The following is a 19799-nucleotide window of genomic DNA, read 5'->3' on the forward strand; positions in this document are numbered from 1 at the left end:
GCAAAGTTCATACTAGTTCATTTTCCGGGCTCTGTGAAGACACAGACCACTCTCCTCCCTGAAAGTGTGCCTCACGACCACGAACAGACCTTCACTGGCCCTTTAAGAGTGTCAAGAGACACAGCTCCAGACAAGCTGGTCTCCCTGAGAAGGCTCTGTCCTGACCATCAGAGAGCAATGTGGATTCTGGAATGTGGGGTGGGTAACAGCGTCCCTGCCCCTCCTTTCTGGACCCCTTAGTATCCTTCAAAGGAGGAAGGGGTAGAGTTGGAGGCTGCCTTGGGCTTCAGGATTCCCCTTCCCCTGAGGCCATCCAGGGTTGACTATTCCTAGAAGGAAAAGGGGTTAAGTGACACATATAAGTCTAGCTTTTGGCCGGGCGCGGTGGCTCATGCCTGTAATCCCAGCACTTTGGGAGGCCGAGGCGGGTGGATCACCTGAGGTCGGGAGTTTAAGACCAGCCTGACCAATATGGAGAAACCCTGTCTCTACTAAAAATACAAAATTAGCTGGGCATGGTGGTGCATGCCTGTAATCCCAGCTACTCGGGAGGCTGAGGCAGGAGAAGCACTTGAACCCAGGAGGCGGAGGTTGCGGTGAGCCAAGATCGTGCCATTGCACTCCAGCCTGGGCAACAAGAGTGAACTCCGTCTCAAAAAAAAAAAAAGTCTAGCTTTTTCGCTTTTTCTTTTTTTCTTTCTTTTTTTTTTTTTTTTTTTTTGTTTGTTTTTTGTTTTTTTGAGACAGAGTCTTGCTCTGTCACCCAGGCTGGAGTGCAGTGGCATGATCTTGGCTCACTGCAACCTCTGCCTCCCGTGTTCCAGTGAGTCTCCTGCCTCAGCCTCCTGAGTAGCTGGGATTACAGGCATGTGCCACCATGCCCAGCTAATTTTTTGTATTTTTAGTAGAAACGGGGTTTCACCATGTTAGCCAGGCTGGTCTCGAACTCCTGACCTCAGGTGATCCACCTGCCTCAGCTTCCCAAAGTGCTGGGATTACAGGCATGAGCCACTGCGCCCGACCAAGTCTAGCCTTTTTCTTTACATCCCCTCACCTCCTCCACACCCACCTAGAACATAATGTTCAAGAAATCAAGAGTCCCAGTGCCCAGGGAGAGAATTCTAAGAAGGCTCGAGGAGATCCCTGCTGAGACATGACCATGCCTAAGGGGTAGCTTTTCCATTTGCAGAAATTTCCAAGTTGCAGCCATGGGTGATCCTTGGCAGAAGGGCAAGATCACTAAAGTCCTATGAGCCCTGGTAGGCCCTCTATGGCTTCCCTGTACCTACTAACGTAACAGCTTTAAAAGGAGCTTCCCAGAGCCTTGCTAGGTTGCGGAATTCCTAGAGCCTTTTTCAGGGTGAGGGGTATGGGTGGAGCCAGGGCTTTTGGCATCTCAGCCTCTCCCAGATCTCAGTCTCTTCCAGATCTCAGTCCTCATGATCCAGATCATGTTGAATAGACTGGGAGGGGGCGGAAGACTCATTAATCCTTAGTTCTAGACCTGGGAAGCTGCTTGAAATGACTCTTCTGTCATTACCTAAGCATATCATTCAACCCAGCAATTCTACTGCTGGGAATCTGTCCTATGGAAGTCACCATGGATGTGTACAAAGATGTATCTATTGGGATGTTCATTATAGCATTTTAAAATAGTAGCAAAACAAAACAAAACAAAGAAAAAAAAGAACTCAACTTTCCAATAATAGGGTATTGGGTAAATAAATTATAACATATCTGTGTGTTTGAATATTGTGTAGCTACTAAAAAATGTTACAGGAGAATACTTTGGGCACATTAAGAATATCAAACTAGGCTGGGTGCGGTGGCTCACACCTGTAATCCCAGCACCTTGGGAGGCTGAGGCAGGTGGATCACTTGAGGTCAGGAGTTCGAGACCATTGCAGCCAACATGGTGAAACCCCATCTCTACTAAAAATACAAAAATTAGCCAGGTGTGGTGTTGTGTGCCTGTAATCCCAGCTATGTCGGGAGGCTGAGGCAGGAGAATTAATTTAACTTTGGAGGCAGAGGTTGCAGTGAGCCAAGATGGCACCACTGCGCTCCAGCCTAGGGAACAGAGCAAGTTATTTCAACCCAGACCCTTGGGAGGTGCCAGGTGGGCGTGTGTGGGTAAGGCCCTGGCTGCTAAGGGGAGTCTGACACTAATAGGACAGGGTCATGTGGGTTGGAGGGATGGTCAGTCCTGGTAATTGGAGGCGTACACACCCGGGTCGGTCTTTCATCTGAGCCTCTGGGGTCAAGGTCTGAGTCCTGGAGCAGCGAGTTATCCATATTCCTCACCATCCGTGCAATCAACTCCCCCATGTTCAGACCAGAAGGAGAGGTTCCATAGGTCATGTTTGTGCCATCCTGAGGCCCGACGGAGAATGTAGGGAACAACCCAGGAGAGGGAGAGAACAAACACAGAAGGGTGGAAAGGGAAGGAGAGAGGAGGAACAGATGGGACAGACAAAGGGAGAGAGGAGAGATCAACAAAGTACAAATGGAGGAAAGACAGAGAAAAGTGATACAGAAAAAAAAGTTCATCCATGGTGTTGTGTGCTAACTGACCTTCCAAGCTGTCCATCGGGCGTGTTGGGAGAGGAAGGGGCAGGAATTCAGCTTGGGCCCCATCCTCCCCAACGGAAACCACCAAGATTATCATATCAATATACTGAGCAGCCCTCAGGGAAGGCATGCCCCCTGAAGGAGGCCTGGCTATGGGTGGCCATCTCCCTACCCTTGGCTTCTGTCTCAGTTCATAGCATTTCTTTGCACTGAAAGGCGCTGCAGGCTTAGCTTCTCCCAGGTAACAACACAAAGCCCACGTCTCAAGTAGGGGGTGTGGTGAAAGCCCAGTGACTGGGAGGCTTTCTTAGGGAAATGGTGGGCTCAGGTCCACAGCCAAGTATGTGGCCAGCTTAATGGGAGCGTGCTGAGACTGAGGAGCACCAGCAAGGGAGGCCTCCAGGGACACAGGCCTCTGGATTCATTTCCACTGACATTCTAGGGCTTGAAATGTCCTTGACCAGTGTCTTTATTGAAAATCCCGAAGAACTGTTCTCCCTTGAGAAATTCCCAGTCCTCAAAGTTGAGAGCCAGTTCCGGCTTCCTCAAACAAAACATTCGCTCTGTCTCACACAAAAGCTCTATGCTGCCCTTCATTGCGTAAAAGGCTTCCTGACACTTGGAGCTCCCCGCCCTGTGCCCCACATCCCAGACTTACATCAATGGAGCAGCCCATGAGGGAACCTCTCTCGATGGCTTTCTTCATGATCTTGTACATGTCACTAGGAGCATCCCTGATCTCAAAAAACTCTGTCACCCCTCCTGTGAAGTCCTCCATGGCCTCTGTGGTGTTCCCACCTTTCAGAGCTTCGTAGGAACCATGGAGCCTTAGAGAGAGGATGAAGACCAATTTGGGGTCACAGAGTTCCAGGAAACAAAACCCAGGTACCACTGCCACCAGAACTTTACCTCTTGGATGCTGTGATGTTCTTTCATCAATTCCACATTAACCCTATGAGCTCATGGGATGGAAACAATGATTCCCTTTCTTCATAATGAAGAAACTGAGCTCAAGAGGCTAAGTGACCCACCCAAGACCACAGAAAGCCAGAAGCACTGGGATTGAAACCCAGCTATCCCCATTTCCTGAGAGCTCTTTCCACTACATCCTGAACGTTGAGGAAGGGCTGCATTAAAGCCATTAGCAGCTGCCAGTGTGGTGGCTCACACTGGCAATCCCAGGACTTCGGGAGGCCAAAGCTGGTGGATTGCATGAGCCCAAGAGTTCGAGACCAGTCTGGGCAACATGGCAAAAACTTGTCTCTACAAAAAATACAAAAATTAACTGGGCATGGTGATGCCCACATGTAGTCCCAGCTACTTGGGAGGCTGAGGTGGGAGGAGCACCTTGAACCCAGGAGGTCAATGCTGCAGTGAGCCGTGACTGCACCACTGCACTCCAGCCTGCATTACAGAGTGAGACCTTGTTTCAAAAAATTTTTTTAAATCTGTTATTAGCATCTGGAGTGGAACTTTTAAGTTGAGAGACAATATGGCTTTATAAAACTGCTATAAGCACGTGAGGTAGAGCCAAGCAAGACCCTGGGATCTGATCTCCAGAGATACAATGCTCTAATCCAAGACTTGCAATGCCACCATGGAGGCGCAATGAAAGAACTCGCTATGGTAAGCTAAAGCTAAAGGTCTTCTATGCAAATCTTCATTTCTACTCTTAAATTTAATGTTTTTAGTTAGAGCTGTTGTTGCCTGGAACTGATCTCTAACTTTGGGTCACAGTTGGACTTGCACGCCCACACATATGCATGTATAGAGGCACATGCCTCTTCCTGTGAGTGAGGCCTTGGCTGGATTTTGCAACCCACTTTCTCACCTCTAGCCCCACCTCACATTCTAAAGCGTTGCTTACTTAGCATAAGCCTTCTCCAGCAGAGCGCTCCAGAACTCATTGCGGTGGTTGGACTTGGTGAAAACCAGTTGATTGTTGTACGTTGGCAGGCAGTCATCAATAACCACGTCCACCCACTCTCCATAGCGCCAGAACTGCACAGAAGCGTCATGCACAGAGTCACATACTCAAAGTACTGTTAGGAAATGTGTCCTTCCTCCACATTCCTTAGGGGGTTCTTGACTCCCAAAGCAGCATCATTTCCCGGACTCTGCATCTAGGTACCTGTTCATCCTATTCTGGGTTTGGGGTGTGTGAATCTGTCTCTAACTGGACTGGGTGCTTTTTGAGGGCTGGAAGTGAGTTACATACACTTCAGGTCTTCCACAGAGTCCAGCCCAGTAATGGGTAAAGTAGGTGCTCCATGAGTGTCTTAGGATGTAAGATTTTCATTCTCCTGCTCAGCAGGTCTGGGGCAGGGCCTGGGTGTCAGCACTCTCAGGTGCCCCCAGCTGATTCAATGTGGCCAGGATTGGGAACTATACAGTGAAGGCACTGTACTGATTTAGGTATTTCTTGATGCCAAACTGAAGAACAGGGATTGAAATGGAGGAACAAAGTGACCCAGAATCTATTCTAGCTGTAGCAGGAACATTGTCCAATCATTTCAAGTTTGGATGTTGTTCTTTTTTGAATGAATCAGTTTGAACTGAAAAGGGCCAAATGCGGTTTAGTCTCCTTTTCAATGGCACTTTCTTCCTCATTGAAAAGAAAACAGAAATCTATCTGATATTTGTATTTAAGGCCCTTTAGATCTGAGACTCTTTAAATATGCCATGTTCCCAAGGCAGCAGGAGGGGGAGTCTGAGCCCGGAGACAGACCTTTTCTGAGGCCTTCTGTGCTGAGGTGCAAGACCAGGGAAGCAAGAACTGATAATGTGGGTCATCCTGGGACATGAAGGAGCCTTTGAAGCTGGAGACAGGCTGATTCCCCAGCATCCCAGAACCTACGAGACCCTCACAGGTAGAATTCAGTTTGGTTCTGCTCTAGTACCAGCTCTATGCCAAGATGACTGGGACCCAAAAAATTTCCAGTAGCTGGATGGATTCTAGAACCATCAGACTCAGTTCTAGGGCAAACAAGAAGCCTGATCCCCAGGTTAAGCAGACTCTTCTTCCAGGGCTTAGAAGAGAGGAGTGATAGCCTTGGTACCGCCATGCCTTAGAGAGGAAGAAGTACACAGGAGCCCTGGACAGGGGTTCCTGTACAACCTGAAGGGTCCTGTGGTGTCCCAGTGCTAATATCTTAGGGATCTACTTGAGAAGGGCTGCAGGCAATAACAGCAGCCAGACAGCTGCAAAGACAAAAATAGACCCACAGTAAACAGGATGTCTTCCTGCCTTTCTGGGACATAGTGGAAGGTAGTGGGGGAGGGATTAAGGAGCCACAGATAAGCAACTGCTTCCTCCCAGGCTTGAAGCCTTAAGGGGGTCCATGCTGACTGTTGCTGCTGTGGGTAGATGGGTGGCAAGTTTCCTCCAGCTTCTGGGAAGTCAAGGCCAGGAGACCAGCGGTGGGTGGCCTGCAGCTGGCCCTCTTATCTACACTCTCATTACCTCACCTGGAAGTGGAAGATCCCTGCGTAGTTTTCGATGAAACTTTGATCATGGGGTATGACTCGGAAAAGAAGGTGCTGGTTCAGGGTCAGGCAGGCAATGGCTGCGAGGAACCAGCAGTCCCCTGCAGGCAGACACAGGGCACAGATCGTGAGCAGTCCTGCTCCTCCTGGGAAGAAAAAGCCCCAATCCCAGCCAGCCACTCCACTTCCCTGAATGGGGACTCCCTTGGTGCCCACTGTCTTACTTCCAGATCTGACCTTACAGAGGTGTCAACCCAGGGAAGGAGAATTGGACAGGAATTCCTTGACAATATGATCAACAGGTAACCTACTCCCTTGTGACTAGACATTTTCCTCAAGGCTGCAGGCAGTTCCTCCAACTGCAGTATAAACTCACTTCCTTTTTAGGCCTCAATGGAGACAGAGACGTAGGTGATCATAACTGGGTTGTTCTTCCTAACACCTGTAGGAAATCCACCCTGCCCCGTGCATTTGCAGTGTGAGTCCAATTCCTCTTCTGACCTCAGCGAAGACTGAGCATCAGAGAACCATCCACCAAGATGATTTGTATTGGAAGGAAGGCCAGGTAGGCAGCTGCCCTGGAACTCGTCTATAGGGGGCAGTAAGACATTGCTGGCAACGGAAAGAGATCGGGACATTTTCTTATTCTCTGGACTTCTTTTCTGACAGAGTACTGTATGTAGTTGGAGGTAACACTTTGCTCTCTCTGTCTCTCTCTCTCTCTGTCTCTCTCTCTATGTGTGTGTGTGTGTGTATAATAGGGGGTGTACCTGGTCATACAGCTGCCTTCTAAGGAGGATGGGTTAAGTGAAATGCAACTGAGAGTGTGCAGGGGAGACTGAGAGCTGCCTGCAGCCACTCTCCCCTACCCTCCTTGGAAGCAGCCAGTCTTTCCTTGGAAAGAGGTTATTGGTTTGAAGGTCCCAGATTGTTATGTCCAGGGCTCTGCAGGAAGCCTTCCCCCAGGCGCAGGAACCTAGATATTCATCTGATTTATTCTCAGCCTCCCCTTCTGGAACGAAATAAGTCAAATTCCTTTGGTCTTAGGTCCCCCTTTTCCTCAAATTTAAATTGTTCCTGTTGATGTTCTCTCCAATTTTATTTCACAGAGCTTGCTTATAATCCACACCAAAGACAATACTTTCTGAACAAAAGGTCGAGAGAGAGGAAGATCAGATGGAGCAGTCAAGCTAACCAATCAAAGAGAAAATTGGATGCTCATCCACATGGCGGATGCCATCTTTGTGGAAAGACTCTTTTAAGACGGAGCTATGCTGGGGCAATTTAAACAAGGGTTCCAGCTACAAGTGCTTTCCTTGGCGATGCCTTTTGTGTGTGTATCTAGAGTCTCCATGCCCAAGGGGCATGCTTGGTGCACAGTCACAGAGCTGTCTTCTAAGAAAGACGATACAGTGAAAAGCAGGGCTTTTGTCATGCTGAGTGGGGTATGTAAGTGTCCTTGAGATGCTGGAGAGGAGGCTACAGGATGCAGATACCCCCTGTGATGCATGGCAGAGTGCTAAAGAGGCATGTAGGAGGAAATGAAGCAATTGCCAACATGTAGATAAACGACCATAAAGCAACTGTTATAAAAAATCTTCCAAAAAGTTACTAGAAGCAAGCACAGATTGTCCCTTTACCTCCTGGAAAGGGATCACACCTTGTAATCACCCCTTGATCATCTGGCAGGATCTGACCTGAGGCACTTTCCTACCTAGCTCTCCTTGACAGATGTCAGTTCTGTTGGCTCCATCAATGATAAATCGGGGATTCTCGCAAATTTCCTGTGAAACAAAAAGGAAATGACCAGGTAAGAATAACAGTAAATAGATAGATATATATTTTTTTGAGATGGAGTCTCACTCTGTCGCCAGGCTGCAGTGCAGCGGTGCAATCTTGGCTCACTGAAACCTCTGCCTCCGGGGTTCAAGCGATTCTCCTGCCTCAGGCTCTCGAGTAGCTGGGAATACAGGCATGCACCACCATGCCCAGCTAATTTTTGTATCTTTAGTAGAGATAGGGTTTCACCATGTTGGTCAGGATGGTCTCCATCTCTTGACCTCATGATCCACCCACCTCGGCCTCCCAAAGTGCTGGGATTACAGATGTGAGCCACCGTGCCCGACTGCAGTAGCTATTATTTATTGAGTTCCATTATGTAGTGTTCCTGATAGTACTCCATTTGGCTCTGTGAAGGGAATACTATCATTCTTATGTTTCAGATAAGGAAACTGAGGCCCAGAGAGGTTAAGAAACTCGTGCAAAGACACACAGCTAGTAACTGGCAGAAGCCAGAAACATGCCTCCTTTTTACATTGTCCCATGCTGCTTCCCATACTGTCATACTATCCGAGTAAGGATGCACCTTGAGAGTTAGGGCAGTGTCGGCTGGGCGTGGTGGCTCATACCTGTAATCCCAGCACTTTGGGAGGCCAAGGCGGGTGGATCACTTGAGGTCAGGAGTTTGAGACCAGCCTGGCCAACATAGTGAAATCCTGTCTCTACTAAAAATACAAAAATTAGCCAGGGGTGGTGACAGGTAATCTCAGCTACTCGGGAGGCTGAGATAGGAGAATCAAAATAATAATAATAAATTAATAAAAATAAAATATAGATTCAGTGTTTTGTTTTGTTTTTGAGACAGAGTCTCACTGTGTCGCCAGGCTGGAGTGCAGTGGGCGACACAGGCTGGAGTATAGTGGCGCGATCTCTGCTCATTGCAAACTCCGCCTCCCAGGTTCAAGCAATTCTCCTGCCTCAGCCTCCCGAGTAGCCGGGACTACAGATGTGTGCCACCCCACCTGGCTGGTTTTTGTATTCTTGGTAGAGAGAGACGGGGTTTCGCCATGTTGGCCAGGCTGGTCTCAAACTCCAGACCTCAAGTGATCTGCCAGCCTTGGCCTCCCAAAGTGCTGGGATTACAGGTGTGAGCCACCACACCAGGCTAGTGATCTGGTTTTAGCCCCATTCTTCTCAGCTTCATGGAGTCTTGGCATTCCTGTGACACATTTCAAACAGGGTCTCTCTCCCCACCTTCCCCCGACCCCCATCACAACAACCCAATATACCCAAGTGAGCTGAAGCTTCTGCACTCAGGGGTGTATCTCCCTAGTAGATGGAAAGTCTTGCTTATGCTACACCCCACAGCATGCGTCCCATCTGCAACTCTGAGTGCAATGGAAGGATAAACCAAAACAATCGTTTTCAAAAAGGTTTACCTATATGGGGAGGGAAGGAATAAGGTGGTAGAAATAGGGATGGAAGTAGAACTCTGAATATAACTGTTTAAAAATAGTTTTGACTTAGGAATCATGTAAAGTTTTAAATAATTAAGAGCCAAAATTAAAGAAAAAATAATTTTAAAAAGCCATCTGTAAAAGCTGAAAGCAAACTGAAGCAAAGGGACCTAACTGCATAACCATTCACAGAAAAATAATTATTTCAAGTCACTTAAAATGTAACATTTTGGCTGTCTGTCCCTTTTGGAATATATCCTAAGGACAAAAACCAAAACCATAAAGAAATATATGAACCTTGAATGTTATGAAGATACTAAGAAATATGAACCATAAGAAATAATAATATTGGCCAGGTGTGGTGGCCTACACCTGTAATCCCAGCACTTTGAGAGGCCAAGGTGGGAGGATCACTTGAGGCCAGGAGTTCGAGACCAGTCTGGGCAACATAGTGAGATCCTATCTCTACAAAAAATAAAAGGATTAGTTGGACATGGTGGTGCATGCCTATAGTCCCAGCTACTTGGTAGGCTGAGGTGAGAGAATCGCTTGAACCCGGGAGGCAGAGGTTGCTGTGAGCCAAGATTGTGCCACTGCATTCCAGCCTGGGTGAGGCTCTGTCTCAAAAAAACAAAAACAAAAACAAAAAACCCCACTATAATTTGAAAATATCTTTCCTTAAATAAAAACACGTATTTAATACTACATATTGATTGAAAGGGCAAACTGAATATTGACCCAGAATGACCAATATGAACATACATTCTAGAAAATTACTGGGATTCAAAGAAAAAAAAAAACATTGTTTGGACATCTAGGGAGAAAGAACAAGTGACTTTTAAGGGGAAAACATTAGATTATTATCAGACTTTCCAGTAGCAAGGCCCTTTTATGCCAGAAGAAATTGGAGCAGTATATTTAAGATGCTCAAGGAAAGAAAATGTGAACCAAGGATTTACATAAAATATGACTTCCTTTATTCATTTCAAGAATAAGGGATGTGGACAAACTGTTTCTAATACATAAGAATTCAGGGAATATTGTTCCCATGAGCTCTTCCTGAGGAATATACTAGAAAATAACCTTCAGACAACCCGAAGGTTTAGAAGGACATTAACATAAGGACTGAGAATAAGTAGTTAGTATTTCGTTATTTGTACATGTAAAATTACATGATGGCCAGGTGCAATGACTCATGCCTGTAATCACAGCATTTTGGGAGGCTGAGGTGGGCGGATCACGACGCCAGGAGTTCGAGACCAGCTTGGCCAACATGAGGAAACCTCGTCTCTACTAAAAATACAAAAATTAGCCAGGCATGGTGGCTCATGCCTGTAGTCCCAGCTACTCGGGAGGCTGAGGCAGGAGAATTGCTTGAGCCCGGAGGCAGAGGTTGCAGTGAGCCACAAGATCGCACCATTGCACTCCAGCCTGGGCGACCGAGTGAGACTGTCTCAAAAAAAAAAAAAAAAAAACCCAAAAAAGTACATGATGATTAAAGGGCAGATGTAAAGTATGTAATGTATTGCCTATAGTGTTCGGGCAATGACAACTATTTAAAACCATTTTAAATGAAAGGAGAAAGAAGAAAGCCTATGGAAAGACTATAAACTGTTTTCAGGAATTATTTTGGTAGTGATATTATTAATATTGTTATTCTGCAGCTTAATTAGACAAACAAAAGTAGAGGAAATTCATTGCCAGCAGACCTGCCATGCAAGAAATGTTAAGAGAATTTCTTTAGGGAGAAGAAAAATGATATAGGTCAGAAACTTGGACCCACATAAAGAAAGGAAGAGTACTGGAGAGGAAATAAATGAAGATAAAATAAAATCTTGATTTTAAATTCTTTTTTTTTTTTTTTTTTGAGCTGGAGTCTTGCTGTCGCCCAGGCTGGAGTGCAGTGGCGCGATCTCGGCTCACTGCAGGCTCCGCGCCCCAGGGTTCATGCTTCTCCTGCCTCAGCCTCCCACGTAGCTGGGACTACAGGCGCCCACCACCTCGCCCGGCTAATTTGTTGTATTTTTAGTAGAGACGGGGTTTCACTGTGTTAGCCAGGATGGTTTCCATCTCCTGACCTCGTGATCCGCCCGCCTTGGCCTCCCAAAGTGCTGGGATTACAGGCGTGAGCCACTGTGCCCGGCCGATTTTAAATTCTTAATCTAAAGGGTAACTTAGTTAAAATCATAATAAAAATAATGTATTGGGCAATTATAGCATACGGCTAAGTGAAAAAAATGACAGTAATGTCATAAGCAAAGAAAGGAAGGAAATGGTAATACTTTGTTATAAAATACCTAGAGTACAAACTAAATGGTATAGTGTTATTTGAGGGTGGACTTAGTTGAAAATGTATATTGGAAACTCTAGCATGACCACTAGAATTGAAAAAATAAATATAATTGATACACCAAGAGAGGAGATAAGGCCGGGTGCTGTGGTTCACACCTGTAATCCCAGCACTTTGGGAGGCCAAGGTGGGCAGATTGCTTGAGCTCAGGAGTTTGAGACCAGCCTGGGCAACATGGCAAAACCCTGTCTTTAAAAAAAAAAAAAAAAAATATATATATTTTTTTTTAAATATATTTATATATATATATATATATATATATGGGGAAGTTGGGGAGAGAGACCCCGTTTGAACTGTGTCACAGGAATGCCAAGACTCCATGAAACTGAGAAGAATGGGGCCATATATATACACATACATACATATATACATATATATACACACACACACACACACACACATACACATACACCCACATACACATACATACATATTAGTTGGGCATTGTGGCATGCATCTGTAGTCCCAGCTACTCAGGAGGCTGAGATAGGAGGATGGCTTGAGCCCAAGAGGCGGAGGTTGCAGTGAGCCAAGATCATGCCACTGCACTCCAGCCTGGGTGACAGAAGCCAGACCCTGTCTCAAAAAAAAAAAAAAAAAAAAAAAAGACAAAAAAGAAGAGGTAAAAGGATAAAATATAAAACTTTCAGTTAAACCAGAGAAGCCAGAAAAAAGGGAGGGGACAAGAACAAATACAATAAATAGAAATCAGTTATAAACATGTAGGTAGTAATCTAACTATATTATAATCACTTACATGTGAATGATCAAAATACACCAATTAAAAGACAAAGACTGTGAAAGTGGATAAAAACAAGACTCAACTGTATGTTGTCTGCAAGAAACCCACTTTATTTATTTATTTTTTTGAGACAGTTTCGCTCTTGTTGCCCAGGCTGGAGTGCAATGGCACAGTCTCCGCCTCTCAGTTTCAAGCGATTCTCCCACCTCAGCATCCTGAATAGCTGCGATTACAAGCATGCATCACCATGCTTGGCTAATTTTGTATTTTTAGTAAAGATGAGGTTTCGCCATGTTGGCCAGGCTGGTCTCAAACGCCTGACCTCAGGTGATGTGCCCGCCTTGGCCTTCCAAAGTGCTGGGATTACAGGCGTGAGCCACCATGCCTGGCCAAGAAACCCACTTTAAATATAAAAACTCATAGATAGAGAAGGATATATCATGCTAACAACAATCAAAAGAAAGTTGGGGTTGTATTAATTTCAGAAACAGCAGACTTCAGAACAAGGACAATTATCAGAGATAAGGAGAGGCATTACATATAGATGAAAAGGTCAATTGGTCAATTTTCCAAGAAGACATACAATCCTAAATGTGTGTGCACCTAACAACCGTGTCAAAATACATGAGGCAAAGAGTGATAGAACTGAAAGGTGAAATAGACAAATCCAGTATTAAAGTTGGTGATGTCAATACTCTCTTTCAGTAATTATAGATCAAGCAGGCAGGCAGAAAAGCATTAAGGATATTGTTGACCTGAACAACACTATCAACCAACTGGATCAAATTGACATTAATAGAATTCTACATCCAACAATAGCAGAATAAACCATTTTCTCAAATTCATATGTAACAAGTCATTCTGAGCCGTAAAACACACCTTAACCAATTTTTTTTTTTTGAGACAGAGTCCCTCTCTGTCACCCAGGCTGGAGTGCAGTGGTGTGATCTCAGCTCACTGCAACCTCTACCTCCCGGTTCAAGCGATTTTCCTGCCTCAGCCTCCTGAGTAGCTGGGATTACAGATGCATGCCACCACGCCTGGCTAATTTTTGTATTTTTAGTAGAGACGGGGTTTCATCATGTTGGTCAGGCTGGTCTCGAACTCCTGACCTCATGATCCACCTGCCTCAGCTTTCCAAAGTGCTAGGATTATAGGGGTGTGCCACTGCGTCCGGCAACCAATTTAAAAGAATAGAAAGCATACAGTGTCTTCACAGACCACAATGGAATGATACTCGAAATCAATAACAAAAAGATAGTTGAAAAATCTCAAATTATTTGGAAACCAAACGACACAGTTCTAAATAACACAAGGGCCAAAGAAGAAATTTCAAAAGAACTTACAAAATGTTTTTAACTAAGTGAAAATAAAAATATAACATCAAAATTTGTGGGATGCAACAAAAGCAGTGTTTAAAGGGAAAGTTATAGCATTAAATGCATAAGTTAGAAAAGAAAGAAAAGAAAAAATCAATAAGCAATATTCCACCTTAGGACACTAAAGAAGAGATATTTAAGCCTAAAGCAAGCAGAAGAAAAGAAATAATCAAAAATCAGAGCAGAAATAAATGAAATAAAAAACAAGAAAACAATAGAAAGTCAATGAAAATAAAAATGGTTCTTTGGAAAGATCAATAGAATTGATAAACCTCTAGCCATGCCAAACAAGAAAAACAGAAAACACAAATTACTAATATCAAAAATGAAGAAGAGGTTATCACTTGTGGGAGCTATCAGGCTGGCAGGAAAAATTTTAAGATGAATTTATAGGATATAAACACAAACCCTCTTGGAGGGCCTAGAGGTTTGCATAAAGTGTTTGGCTGAAGGCTGCCGAATCCACTTAATAGCTTAGGGCATACATACATAGGAATGTAGAGGAGTTTATCTAAAGAGCTTGTTTACTCATGTGGTCCTAAAACTAACCTTTGATCCCTCACGGGCAGGAGAGCTCCCCCCAGGGTGGGGGCAACCAGATTAATTACCCACAGGTGTGTTGACTCAAAGCCTTTGTCATTACAACTGTGCTACATAAATGCCCGCAGGGCCAGCTAGTCAGGGCCATGGCTGCTGACTCTTCACAGCACCTTCCTTAGTGTCTGTGAGCGGCTTGGACCCCTAGCTGCTCTTTCACTAAATATCGGTGTCTTGGTATGTTAATCATACGTCATGCGAGCTGGGGTCTGCAGGACAGACTCCTGCAATCAATACTGAACTTTTGGACATTAAAGGGATAATAAGGGAATACATGGACAGCTCCATGCTCACAAATTTGATAACAGGTGAAACTGACAAATTTCTTGAATGATAAAAGCTACTAAAATTCATTAGAGGATTAGATAATCTGAATAGCGCTATACCTATCAAGAATATTGAGTCAATAATTAATAACCCTCCAAAAAAGAAGGCACCAGAATCAGATGGTTTCACTAGTGAATTCTACCAAATATTCAAGGAAGAAATAATACGAATTTTCCACAATATCTTCCATAAAATAGAAGCAGAGGGAACACTTCCTAACTCACTCTATCAGGCCAGCATTATCCTAATATGCAAGCCAGAAAAAGATACTCTAATAAAGGAAAACTACAGACCAATATCTGTTATGAACATAGAAGCAAAATCCTCAACAAAATATGAGCAACTCAAATACAACAATGTATAAACAGACACTATGACCAAGTGGGAGTTATTTGAGGTACAAGGTTTCTTCAACATTCAAAAATCAATAAATGTAATTTTACCACATCAACAGGCTAAAAAAAGCAATTATATAACCATATTAATTGATGGAGAAAATGCCTTTGACAAAATCTGACACCCACTCACGATTTAAAAAAACCTCTCAGCTAACTAGGAAGAGAGGAGAATGTCCTCAACTTGGTAACAATCATCCGCTTTGAAAAATAACAACAGCTAACTTCATACTTCAGGGTGAGAAACTAGATGCTTTTCCCTAAGACTGGGAACAAAGCAAGATGTCCTCCTGTACCACTCCTATTCAGCATCCTACTGGAAGTCCTACCTAATGCAACAAGATAAGAAAAAGAAATGAAAGATATAAATATTGGAAACAAAAAAAATAATTATTTTTATTTACAGATGACACGATTGTCTATGTAGAAAATTCCAAACAATTACCCAAAAAAATCCACTGGGAACTAATAAGTGAGTATAGCTCAGTTGAAAGATTCCAAGTTAGTATATAACTTGGAATACTAACTTGGGAGCACTTTGGGAGGCCGAGGCAGGCGGATCACGAGGTCATGAGATGAAGACCATCCTGGCCAACATGGTGAAACCCCATCTCTACTAAAAATACAAAAATTAGCTGGGCATGGTGGCGCATGCCTGTAGTCCCAGCTATTTGGGAGGCTGAGGCAGGAGAATCGCTTGAACCCAGGAGGCAGAGGTTGCAGTGAGCTGAGATCACGCCACTGCACTCCAGCCTGGGCAACAGAGCGAGACTCCGTCTCAAAAAAAAAAAAAAAAAAAAGAAAAAATACCAATTAGTTTTCTATATACCAGCAATGAACAACTGGAATTTGAAATTTAAAAAAATTCCTTTTATATTAACACACAAAGCCAAGAAATATTTAGTTATGTCAGTGTGAACTCATGTTTACCTTAGTGTAGATACAAATGGCTTTATATAGAAATATTTACAGATAGGTGAGATGGTTATACATAGATATATTATAGATATGTGTATATAGCTGGTTTAGTACACACACATATCTCCTTTCTCTGTAAGCTGAGAGGAACAGAAGCAATCACACTCTGGTAGCAATCAGCAGATTTAGCCACCAGATCTTGATATCTAATACCTTTTTCAATAAAAGAAACCAGTGCTCCTTGGAGAAATGACTGATTCTAGGATCATGAGCTGGTAGTGCCAGAAAGTAAGAAAGTGCTCAAGGAAAAACAAAACCCCACAAACACTTAGGGTATGTTAAATAGACACAGGAGCCAACTGAGAGCTCCCAATGAAGAAAGCTGGGACAACCTAAGCAACAAAATAAAGCAGTATTGGATTACGACTTAAAATAAAAATCAAGATCCATGAGTCCATACTGATATAGACAAGTGACTGAATAAATAAATAAATGGGGAGAATAGACAAAGCTCCCATGCAGAATGATTCCCAATAATTGATGCAGATCCTCTGCCCTCAAGAGGGTGGAGCACAATTCCCCCTTGCTTAAGTATGGGCTTATGCTTAGTGTCTTGCTTCCAGAGTATAGTATGAAAAGAGGGGAAGAGGTAACTTCACAGCAGAGAAACCTGACAAGCACTACTTCAGCCACATGACCAAAGTCAACACCACAATGAGAAGGCATGTTTATTGCCTGCACCCTTGATACATAATGTGACAAAAATGGCACTTTACCCTGTGGTCTTCCTCCCCGAAACCCTTAAGCCCATAAGGAGAAAAACAGCAGACAAATGCCAATTGAGGGTCATTATTTTACAGAATACCTGACCAGTACTCTTTAAAAAACTGTGAAGGTCATAAAACACCAGGGAAGGCAGAGATACTGTCACAGCCAAGAGAAGGCTAAGGAGATGTTACTACTAAATGTAATGTCATATCTTGGGTGGGATCTTGGAACAGAAAAAGGACATCAGACAAAAAACTAAGGAAAAGTATGGACTTCAGCTAATAATAATATATTAACACTGGCTAATTAACTGTAGCAAATGTACTGTACTAATGCAAGATGTCAATTTTTTCCTGTAAATCTAAAACCATTCTGAAATTTACAGTTTATTTAAAAAATAGATATAAATACTTCTTTTTTTTTTTTTTGAGATGGAGTCTCGCTCTGTCCCCCAGGCTGGAGTGCAGTGGCGCAATCTCGGCTCACTGCAAGCTCCGCCTCCCGGGTTCACGCCATTCTCCTGCCTCAGCCTCTCCGAGTAGCTGGGACTACAGGCGCCCGCCACCACGCCCGGCTAATTTTTTGTATTTTTAGTAGAGACGGGGTTTCACCATGGTCTCGATCTCCTGACCTCGTGATCTGCCCGCCTTGGCCTCCCAAAGTGCTGGGATTATAAGTGTGAGCCACCGCGCCTGGCCTAAAAAATAGATATAAATACTTCTAATAGTTTTTCACCCACTCCAATGGATCATCTTGCAGATCTACTGGGCTGTATATGCCCTCCTCAGAGCCTACCGGTCTAGAGAGTTTCTTGCCTGCTCTAAATGCAGTGAACCCTTTTTGGAGCTCTAAGCCTCTCCAAGCAGGAAGAAGGGCCTTGTGCTACACACTCCCAAGCACTTTCACCTACTCAAGTTGACACAAGGGGCTTCTCAGTTGCGCCATAAGGTAGCCTGACGCAAACTGCTTCATCCCATAAGGAGTCTGGCTGCTCGGCACGGACCTTTCTACTTAAACAGAAGCGACAGAACACGAATGAACAAGCCTTAGGCGAAAGATTAAGAAGGCAGGTCTCCACCCTTCCATTTCTTTACTGTTCACCACCTTCCACAGAACTCTCCCTGAAACTGTGAGCCTTAGTACTTCTAACCACTCTGCTCTCCCACCCTCAAAACACCTGCTCTGAAGAAGAGACATGAGACCAGGTGAAATGGATCTTGCCTGTAGTCCCAGCACTTTGGGAGGCCTAGGCAGGAGGATTGCTTGAGCCCAGGGGTTTGAGACCAGCCTGGGCAAAATAGTGAGGCCCCATCTCTATAAATAAATAAATAAACGCTTATTTAAACAAATAAAAATGTGGTGGCACATGCCTGGGGTCCCACCTACTCGGACGGCTGAGATGTGAAGTGGGATCACTGTTTGGGCCTGGGGGGTTGAGGCTGCAGTGAGCTATAATCAAGCCACTGCACTCCAGCCTGGATAACAGAGCAAGTCTCTCTCTCTCTCAAAAAAAAAAAAAAAAAAAAAGAGACATGATATTCGATTACAATACATTAGCTCCCTAAAAATATTTACGATTTCAGGGACCCATAAAGTATTATAATAATCTCTAGCTCATGAATAGAAAATAACATCTCCAGTTTCAGGAGGAAGCAGAAAGATATTTTGGATAAAGAGACCCTTGGTAAGTCAATTGCCCAGAGGAGGGATCCATGGCCTCAGGCTCTGGACCACTTGGCTTCTTGTTCCCCAAGAGCTGGCTCCTGAAGTCCCATCCCCTCCATCCCTACCTTTGGCCTTTTCCATGTGATGGTCTTAATCTTGGTTTTGTGGCTCAGCTCATGGGAGGCCAGGGCCTGAACACCTGCTAGGAACACACAATCTTCAAAGAGGCACTTCTGGGCCAGACATCTTTGAGAACAACAAAATCCTGCCCCTCAAACTTGAGGGGCTGTGCGATGGTGCCCTCTGCATTTCTCCTGTCCCTCTCTCGGATCACACAGCCACAGAATTCTGACAGCAGGTAGGGCATGGCAAGTGCTCTGGGAGTGGAGCTGGGCCTTCCCTGCTGCCTCTTTCCCACTGCACCCTCAGTCCAGGCCTAATCCTCTTGTGAATGGCCTAGAGCCTATACAGCTCTTCCACCCTCAGCAGCACCATGCAAATGAAAACAGTCCAGAGAAAGGTCATGGTCAGAGTCAGCAGCTTTGACTGGAGGCCCCTGAGCCCGTGGTCTAGGGGCAATACTGTGAGAGGGAGCCAGGGAGGGGAGAGATAGTTCCAAGGACAGCCTTGGGACAGACAGCAGTGGTCTGAGGAGCTTTAGGGCACCTTTATCACCCCTTGCTGGGATTCTTCCTCTAAAAAGAAAATATTAATTATTAATACAGTTACAGAGAGGCTTACTTTGTCTCAGCAAAAGGTGTTCATGCTTTTGACACTGGTGATCAAAGGGCTATAGCATGGGGCCTTCTGATATACTAATCCTATACAGGCTACTGAATGCATAGGAGGAATCTGCTCCATGCCATTGTTTGGGGGTAATGACGCCTTAACACTCCTGATGTCCCTGGCCCACCCCTCAAAGACCTTGACCAGTCATTTAGGGACTCTCATCTATGAAAATGATGCAGAGGGTAGGTAACTTGACTGCAGATGGAAGTCCCTGTTAGAGTAGGTCCCAGTGGCAGTGAGCAGATATCCATTGTTGCAAATTCAGGACCTTTAGGGTGGAGAATGTGGTGGATGGAGAAAGCAGATGAATGTGTGTCATGTGGGAATTATATTCATGAGAAAGCCCAGCCTTTTCAACTTTCACTGTGCTTAAATAGGCAGCTCTAATGTAAGAGCAGGGAGCTGACATGGGAGGAAATTCAGGCCTGGCAGCTTGCCCGCTAGGAGGACACCTAGTCTCCCTGTCTGCTCATGAATGCCTGATGGCCTTTGTCTACTCTGTGCTTCTCAAAGTGTGATCTTTGAACTTCATGCATCAGAATCATCTGGTCTGCCAGTTGAAAACACAGATTCCCA

The 19799-nt window shown here is 44.6% G+C and overlaps 1 protein-coding gene across 1 annotated transcript in view; it reads right to left on the bottom strand.

Annotated features, from left to right (window-relative positions):
• CAPN3 (calpain 3) overlaps positions 1-19799 on the bottom strand; it is a 64230-nt gene that overhangs the window by 19572 nt on the left and 24859 nt on the right. Inside the window, exons 3-7 of the mRNA XM_032176033.2 lie at positions 7772-7841; positions 6040-6158; positions 4439-4572; positions 3230-3398; positions 2230-2373 (exon numbers count right to left, since the gene is read on the bottom strand). Of these exons, the coding sequence (XP_032031924.1) occupies positions 2230-2373; positions 3230-3398; positions 4439-4572; positions 6040-6158; positions 7772-7841 (636 nt within the window). The remainder of the gene's footprint in view (positions 1-2229; positions 2374-3229; positions 3399-4438; positions 4573-6039; positions 6159-7771; positions 7842-19799) is intronic.

The sequence above is a fragment of the Hylobates moloch genome, unplaced genomic scaffold (assembly GCF_009828535.3).
Source record: "Hylobates moloch isolate HMO894 unplaced genomic scaffold, HMol_V3 SCAFFOLD_14, whole genome shotgun sequence".
Taxonomy (NCBI): domain Eukaryota; kingdom Metazoa; phylum Chordata; class Mammalia; order Primates; family Hylobatidae; genus Hylobates; species Hylobates moloch.